At 42.9% G+C, this 8,902-nt stretch overlaps 1 protein-coding gene across 1 annotated transcript in view; it reads right to left on the bottom strand.

The window, feature by feature from the left end:
• Positions 1-689: 689 nt before the first annotated feature.
• LOC124545427 (ruvB-like 2) overlaps positions 690-8,902 on the bottom strand; it is an 87,852-nt gene continuing 79,639 nt past the window's right edge. The window contains exon 11 of the mRNA XM_047124347.1: positions 690-820. Within this exon, the coding sequence (XP_046980303.1) occupies positions 789-820 (32 nt within the window). The 3' untranslated portion in view covers positions 690-788. The remainder of the gene's footprint in view (positions 821-8,902) is intronic.

Here is an 8,902-nt window from a genome sequence, read left to right as displayed (position 1 = left end):
AGCCACTGAATATTTGCTAGATGAGACCATGAAATCAGAATTAAAAATAAAGGTTAATGACCCTGTGACTGTCATTGTTGCCTTATAATAAATAAAAATTTAATATTTTAGCCACTGATTACCTTTGAACTGTGTATCAGGAGGGTGAGCTAAGAAGTCATTCTACTTTTGACATAATTTCAGCACAGTCACAGTAGAAAATAGTGTTGTTAATTTCCCATATTGTTTGCTCTCTTTCAAAATCATTAATTTATTATTTAATTTAAATATTAGTTTCATAACAAGAGACATGTTACAAGTCATCTGCATAATTTCTGAACTGAAAAGTATGTAATGAACTTGCACAATAAATGAATGCTGCAAACAAAATCATCATAATTCAAAAGATTATGCTTCAAATTGCTGACTTAGTCCAGACGAGTCCAAACATGAATAGAAAAGCTGAAAGGAAGTAATGTGAACATTACTATCAGAATATAGTTTACAATAACGTGATAACGCTACTGCTTTCTTAATTATATCCCACCTAATATTATAATATTCTCAACTGATGAAACTCAGACAAGAGAACATAGGAAAAGAGACGAGCCATGTTCACAGACTATTAGCAACAATGATTGCTAGCCTGAGAACATTACCTGACTCCATGAGAACAAAACGTGACTACAGAAAATAAGAAAGAAACACACTACTTATAATTATTTTTATTGTCATATATACAGTAAAAGGTGCAATTCACATCAACAAACAATTTACAGCTTCAAGCATACTGGTGGGTCATTCTCTGGTTATGCTGAGGAGACATCCATTTTTTCTTCTTCTGTAACAAAAAAAAAAGTTACATAACTACTTGTATGAGAAAAAAGCACTACAGATAATATACATGTTTAGCAAAGACCAAAATGACTTACACCAGGTGCCAGTCACAGTGTATATGAGATTGTAATAAGAGGAACGCTTACTTTTACAATAATGTATGGAGAAGTTATAATTTAAACTCCTGGATATACATGAAGACACCTCTCTGCAATAACACATTGTACAAGAAATTCAAAATTTGAATTTCACACGAAACTCTAAAAAACAGTGATTACCACATGGAAAAAAACTATGCCTAAAAGACCATAGTTGCTGTATAGGCTGCCACCCGGTTGGCCGTACTTTAAAACACACGTGCCGGCAGTCATGCTGCCATGTTTCCTACAGGCACCACCTCAGCACAAGTGTGCTACCACGAACACTTACGTCGCTGCCAGTGATATGCAAGCACGCCCTCTCCACAGCTCCAGCGGCAGATCTATTTTAGTTCAAACATTCAATCATTGATAAAATTATTTAACTGGATACATTAAAAACCTATTCACCAAGCAGTGGCAGAACACACACATAAACAACTGTTGTGATTTACAAGCATTCGGAGCCAGTGGCTCCTCCTTTTCAAGCAGAAGGATTGAAAGGGAAGAAAGAAGGGTGAAGGAAAAGGACTGGAGAGATCTAGGAAAAGGGGTAGATTTCGGGAAGATCACCACGAACCACAGGTCATGGGAGACTTTCCATACCGGATGAGAGAGATTCCTTCTCATCCCTAACGCTAACTCTCCTCTGACCTGCAGTCCTGGGTGACTTACCCAAAACCTACCCCTTTTCCTAGACCTCTCCAAGTCCTTTTCCTTCACCCTTCTGCCTGAAGAAGGAGCCACTGGATCTGAAAGCTTGCCAGTCACATAAGTCTTTTACGTGTGTGTTCTAGCGCCATTTGGTGAGTAGATTCTTTATCTATCCAATTAAATAATTAGTTCAAACATTGATGCAGGGAGCCCCATTTTCTGTGTTTGCTATTTCATAACATTTACAGACTTTGACAATACCAGGGAAGAAAAGTTGCTACTCACCATATAGCGGAGATGCTGAGTCATGATAGGTACAACAAAAAGATTCACACAATTATAGCTTTTGGCCATTAAGGCCTTTGTCAGTGTGGTTTCAGTTCTCTAAGACTGCAGACATGTGTGCAAGTTACGTTTGCGTTTGCAAGTGTGAGTGTGAGTGTGTGTGTGTGTGTGTGTGTGTGTGTGTGTGTGTGTGTGTGTGCGCGCGCGCGCTGCTGACAAAAGCCTTAATGGCCAAAAGCTATAATTGTGTGCCTATCACGACTCACCATCTCCGCTATTTGGAGAATAGCAACTTTCCTTCTCTGGTATTGTTACATTCCATCCTTGGATTTTCCATTGTTTGATTCACTTACAGACTTTCGTAGCTGCCAGGGCTCGTCATCTATGGAATAGTCATCACACTGAAGACTGACTTAATTCTACACCTTTGCACCTGTATGCATTTCAACATTCAAATCTACTGTTAGTAATTGACGCTGCAACTATAGAAAACAAAGTTATGTATTACTTTTACTATTTGATATTAGACGTAGAATAATTAAATGTCTTATTATATATTAATATCTTATTATATATTAATTAGAATAATTAAATATCTGAATTCTCTGTCCATGAACCACATCTGTTCCTCGCTCCAGTATACACTAAAAAACCAAAAAGTGTGCAAGGGAAGTTACAAGAATAGTAAGAAACGATCAGAAGAACACAAATAATTTCTTCTAACATTTGGAGTCACAGTGATTTGAAATCTGCAATGATGGAACAGTGCCACTAGCAGCACCTTAGGGGTGAAATGACACTGTCGACGCGATTTTACTTTCATAAGATGTCAGTCGAGACTGCTGTGTCCTCAACAAACATGAAACAAAAACTTGCCTCACAGCAGTTTAGCAAAGTCTGGGCACAGACAGCTGAGCCACATGTAACAAGCCAATATTCCTTTGCATTATCAATCATAGCTTTACATGCCCACATTCGTGTCAGATTTTAGGTAGTTTCTCGAGGTAAAAAAACTAGGCTGTACTTTTGGAGCAGAGGGCTGTGGAATGGTAACAGGGAAGGACGATGACTGGTAACAGGGAAGGACGATGACTAAGATTGAGCCCAGGAGGGTTACGGGAACGTAGGATATATTACAGGGAGGGTTCCCACCTGTGCAATTCAGAAAAGCTCATGTTAGTAGGAAGGATCCAGATGGCACAGGCTGTGAAGCACTCATTAAAGTGAAGAATGTTATGCTGGGCAGGATGATATGTTGCTGGTAATAGACTGAAGGTGCTGGTCTACTAGAGCAGTGATTCTCTAAGTGGAAGCGTAGTAACTGGTCATAATGGCATGTCCTGGATGGTTTGGTTTACGGTCTTGAGGTGGTGTGTAGGAGGTAGGAGTGCAAAGAAAGAAGGGTTCTGGGATGGGCCTGAACCATTTGAGGAGAGACTGGGGATTCTGCTAGATTTCTGGAATAGGGCCACTGTAGCAAGGTTTGTAGTTGGACGAATCTGACAGCTGGTGGACTCCTCCTGCCACACTTCGTGCAGTTCAAAACAGTGGTTGACCCTTTGTCAGCAGGTAGGCTGATGACGTCGGGATTAGATTTTAGGTGGTGGACTGCGGTTCTTTCTGCATATGTAAGGTTAACTTGCATGCTCATGGATCTGGGGAATGTTAATTAAGCAAGGTTTGAAGTTACAAATTCTGGAAAGTCAACTGGGGATGATTTGGGTGTGGATAATAGGTGGAAAGAGTGAACTGAATCCAGCCGGATTCAATGTTGGTCTCAGATTGACTAAGGTGGAGTGGCAAAAAAGTGTTTCCACTGTAGGGACCTGGCAAGAGAGAGAGTGTTTAACAAGTCCAGTACGGACTAATTTGGAAGTTGGGCAAAAGATAAGACCTTTGGAGAGGACTGATACTTCTGTGGGGCTAAGACTTTTGAAGCAAAGATCCATGATCATGTTTCAGGTCTGTTTAGGCTCTGGATTCTGTGTGGGAGTGGGAGGAAGTTTTTGAGGGTGCAGTAAATGTAGTAAATCCACAAGGAAGGGTTTGTCAGCTATGAAGAGGTGTGGGGGATGTTTGGAGGCTGTTGCAGAGGTGGTGGATAGTGGTAGTCCAAGGCGAGAGCAGGATGTGAACAGGTTGTGGAGAGCTTTTTGAGGTGATGATGTGCATGCTGCTCTAGTTACTGGAGGGCATGAGTTTCTGTGTGAGATGGGATTCAGGAATTGCAGATGGCGCAGCAAGCAAATTTTAAAGATGGAGAGCAGGTACTGCAAGGTGGATTTGGCCAGATACACATGGTTTTGCTGGATTATGTTGATGAGGGTGAAGGACTGGTGGAATCTCGTGGTTTTGCTGGATTACGTTTATGACGGTTAAGGAATGGTGGAATTTTAACAGATGGAGGTCATCGTAGGAGGAGGGGCTGCAGCCAGAGATGGATAATTTGATGGTAAGGTCATTTGTGGCAATGCCATGAGCCAAGAAACAATACACAAACAGCATTTGGGACTGGATTCTGGCTAGGGATAAGGAAACTCTTCTGTATTGGCACAGGTGGAAGAAGCAAGGATTCGCATTGGAGGACAAAAATGCGTAAAAAATTGTAAATAATGTGGAAATATGTGCAAAAAAATTCGCAAAATACACCAAAATATATGGGAAAAATCACAAAGACGACAGAATGGATGAAGTATGGGGAAACATGATGAAACCTAAAGGAGAAGGCCGATAGGAAAAGGTGATAAACTAAAATTAATGAGAAAACACAATGAGATCAAGGATAAATAAAAGAGATTATAATGTGGGTTGAAGTTCAGTGGGTGGATTGGTATGAAGAAGGGGGACAGCAGGTGTGCCTAGATCAAATTAGATTAGTGAGAGCAGAAAGAAAGGGGCAGGGGGAGGGGGGGGGGGCAGGTGAGAGTAATGGGGGACTTGAGATGATGCACTAATATCAATCAGTGAGGTGTACGGTGCAGTTTGGAAGGTAACCGTACAAAACAGGAAAGAAGAGAAACAAAAGGATGGGTACCGAGTACAGTAATGATAGAAAATAATAACAAAGGAAAACAGCACTGGGTTACACAGTGGAAGGAAAGCTGTCAGGCAAAATCAAACAATGGAAAATTCAGAATGGAATACTAACAATGTTACGGAAAGGATAGATTGCAACTCAGCATATAACAGAGATGTTGAGTCACAGACAGACACAACAGAAAGACTACTACACCTGTAAGCTTTCAGCAAGAAGACTATCTTCTGCAATAGACAAAATACCCACACGCGCACACACACACACACACACACACACACACACACACACACACACAGATCTCCTACACCACCACTGTCTCTGTCTGCTGACACCAGACTGTAATCAACTGTGCATGATGGGAGAAGCAATATGGGTGGTGGGTCAAAGAGAAGGCTGGGATAGGGAGGGAGAGAAAGAGCAGGGTACCTGTGGGGGATAGTAAAGTGCTGTTTGTGGGAGTGTACAAAATGAGGTGGAGAGAGGGTAGGGCAGCTAGCTGCAGTTGGGAAGTTAGACGGAGGAAGTGGGGTGAGGAATTGGAGGGGGCAGGAGCAGAAAAGGAGTAAAGTAGACAGACTGTGGGTTGCACTTGTGGAATAGAAGGCTGTGGAGTGGGAACAGGGAACGGGATAGGTGAGTGAAGAATGACAAACGAAGGTTGAGGCTAAGAGGGTTTTGGAAACATAGTATACAAAGCAGAGAGAGTTCCCACCTGCACAATTCCAAAAAGCTGGTGTTGTTAGAAAGGATCCAGATGGCACAGGCTGTGAAGCAGTCACTGAAATGGAGGATGTTGTGTTGGATAATGCTCAGCAACTGAGTGGTCCTACTGTTTCTTGGCCACATTTCGTCAGTGGCCATTCATGTGGACAGACAGTTTGCTGGTAGTCACGTTCACGTAGAACAAAGCACGGTGGTTGCTGCTTAGCTTTTAGATCACATGACTGATTTTGTAGGTAGCCCTGCCTTTGATAGGACAGGTCATGCTTGTGACTGGAGTGGATTATGTAATCACAGGATGATGTATGGGGCAAGTCTTGCAATGTCTATTAAAGGGATATGAGCCATGAGGCAAGAGATTGGGAGCAGGAGTTGTGTAAGGATGGATGAGGATACTGTGTAAATTCGGTGGGTGGTAGAATACCACTATGGGAGGATGTGGAGGATAGTGGGTAGGACATTCCTCATTTCAGTGTACGACGAGAGGTAGTCTAAACACTGGCAGAGAATGCAAGTCAGCTGCTCCAGTCCCCAGTGGTACTGAGTTATGAGGGGAATGCTCCTCTGTGGACAGACGGTGGGATTGTGGGAGGTTGACAATGACGAGGGAGGTAAGGAGTGGGAGATTGTTTCTGTACAATGTTGAGAGAGTAATTACGGTCTGTGAAGGCCTCGGTCTGTGAGACCCATAATATATCTCAAAAAGGACTGCTTGTCACTACAGATGTGATGGCCATGGGTGGCTAAGCTGTACAGAAAGGACTTCTTGATATGGAATGGGTGGCAGCTGTCTTAGTTGGGATACTGGTGGCAGTCATTAGGTTTCGTATGGATGGAGGTACTGTTATAGCCATCTCTGAGGTGGAGGTCAAATTTGAGGAAAGTGGCTTGTTGGATAGAGGAGCACCAGGTAAAGCAAATGGAGGAGAAGATGTTGAGGCTCTGGAGGAATGTGGGTAGGGTATCCTCACCCTAAATCCAAATCACGAAGATGTCATCAATGAATCTGAACCAATTGAGAGCTTTCTGATCCTGGGTAGTTAGGAAGAATTCCTCTAGATGACCCATGAATGGGATGGCAAAGGATGGTGCCATGCCCACTGTCATACCCCGTATTTGTTTGTAGGTGATGCCTTCAAAGGAGAAGTAATTGTGGGTGATGATGTAGTTGGTCCGGGTGGCCAGGAACGAGGTTGTAGGTTTGGAACTTGTTGGGCGATGGGAAAGGTAGTGTTCAATAGCAGCTAGGCCATGGGCATTAGACGATGTTAATGTAAAGGGAGGTGGCGTCAATAGTGACGAGCAGGGCAGCACATGGTAAAGGAACAGGAACTATGGAGAATTGGTGAAAGGAATGGTTTGGTATCTTTTGTACAGGAGGGGAGATTGTAGGTAATAGACGAAAGGTGTTGGTCCCATGGCAGCAGAGATTCTCTCAGTGCGGGCACAGTAACTGGTTACAATGGGACGTCCCGGATGGTTTGGTTTATGGACTTCAGGAAGCATGATGAAGTTAAGAGTTCAGGGAGTGAAAGGGGTGAGGAGAGAAATGTACTCTGGGGAGAGTTCTGGGATGGGCCTAAGGATTTGAGAAGAGGCTGGAGATCCTGCTGGAATGGAATCATTGTGGCATGATTTATAGAGGGACGAATCTGACAGATTTGTGAGTGCTTCTGCAAGGTAATCCTTGCAACAACAGAGGTGGAGCCTTTGTCAGCAGATAGAAGATTTTTAACATCCTGCCGTTACCGTCCTATCAGTAGCACCAGGTAGCATCCTGTAAAACCACCTTTTGCCCAGCGTAATACCGCAGCTAGACATGGCATGGGCTTAACAAGTAGTTGGAAGACCTCTGCAGAAATACAGAGCCATCATTCTTCTATAGCTGTCCATAATTGTGAAAGTGTTGTCGGTGCACAATTTTGTGCACTAACTGACCTCTCAATTAAGTACCATAAATGTTCAATTTGATTCATGTTGGGCTATTTGGATAGCCAAATTATTTGCCTGAATGTCCAGAATGTTCTGCAAGCCAATTGTGAACAATTGTGGTTCAGTGACATGGCGCACTGTCATTTATAAAAATTAAATCCACATTTTTATGGGAACATTAAGCCCACGAATGGCTGCAAATATCTTCAAGTACCTGAGCATAACCATTTTCCATCAATGACTGATTCAGTTGGACCAGACGACCCAGTCCATTTCATGTAAACAAAGCCTACACCATTATGGAGCCACCACTAGCTTGCACAGTCCTTTGTTGACAACTTGGGTCTGTAACTCTGTGGTGTCTGCGCCACACTCGAACCCATCTGCCCTTACCAGTTGAAATCAGGACTCGTCTGACCAGGCCACAGTTTTCCAATCGTCTAGGGCCCAACTGATATAGTCACGAGCCTATGAGTGGCACAGCAGCCGATGATTTGCTATTAGCAAATGCATTCACGTCAGTCATCTGCTGCCATAGCCCATTAATGGCAAATTTTGCCACACTGTTGTAACCGATGCATCCATTGTATGTCCCACATTGATTTCTGCGGTTATTTCATGCATTATTGCTTATCTGTCAGTGGCCAATGCGTTGTTTATGGTGAGGGGAAATGTCTGAAATATGATATTCTCTGTACACTCTTGACACTGTGGCTCTCTGAATACTGAATTCCCTTACAATTTCCGAAATTGAATGTCCATTGCATCTAGCTCAGTCTACCATTCAACAACCTTGATACATTAGTGAAGGTGTGTTTGTCCATACACTAACTCAACCACAGTTGCATTAAGGTCTTCTCTGAAAGTTGTAGGAAGGTCTAGTAGGACAACAGGTAGGCTACTAGTCCAATACTCTATGGCATCTGAGTAAGCCTTTGTCAATACAGTCATACACAAAGAGAACACTGACACGAGTGTGGTAGGCACAGGTTTCAATTCATAGGTGCCAAGCAATGTGGAAAGTGCTTTAAAGAGGTGTGACTAACTATTGGCCCTGATCGGTGGTGATGTGGTGGGGTGGGGAACACCAAAACATGGAATCCACTCACAAAAGGTGGTCATGGCTACAGTTCCATCTTTCATTGGGTACCCTTCAAGCCAACAAGAGAAACAGTCAATCACTATTGGGCAGTATTGACATCTTTTTGACGGCAGTGAGGGTCCCATAATGTCAATGCGGATACACTCAAATCGTTGCCTCGATAGGCTGAAGGTGCCAATGGGACTGTAATGTGTCAAGTTATTTTATTCCATAGCCAAG

Source organism: Schistocerca americana, chromosome 8 (assembly GCF_021461395.2).
Source record: "Schistocerca americana isolate TAMUIC-IGC-003095 chromosome 8, iqSchAmer2.1, whole genome shotgun sequence".
In the NCBI taxonomy this organism is placed as follows: Eukaryota; Metazoa; Arthropoda; class Insecta; order Orthoptera; family Acrididae; genus Schistocerca; species Schistocerca americana.
The sequence above is the reverse complement of the archived record's forward strand: the minus strand, read 5'-3'. Positions and strand labels throughout refer to the sequence as shown.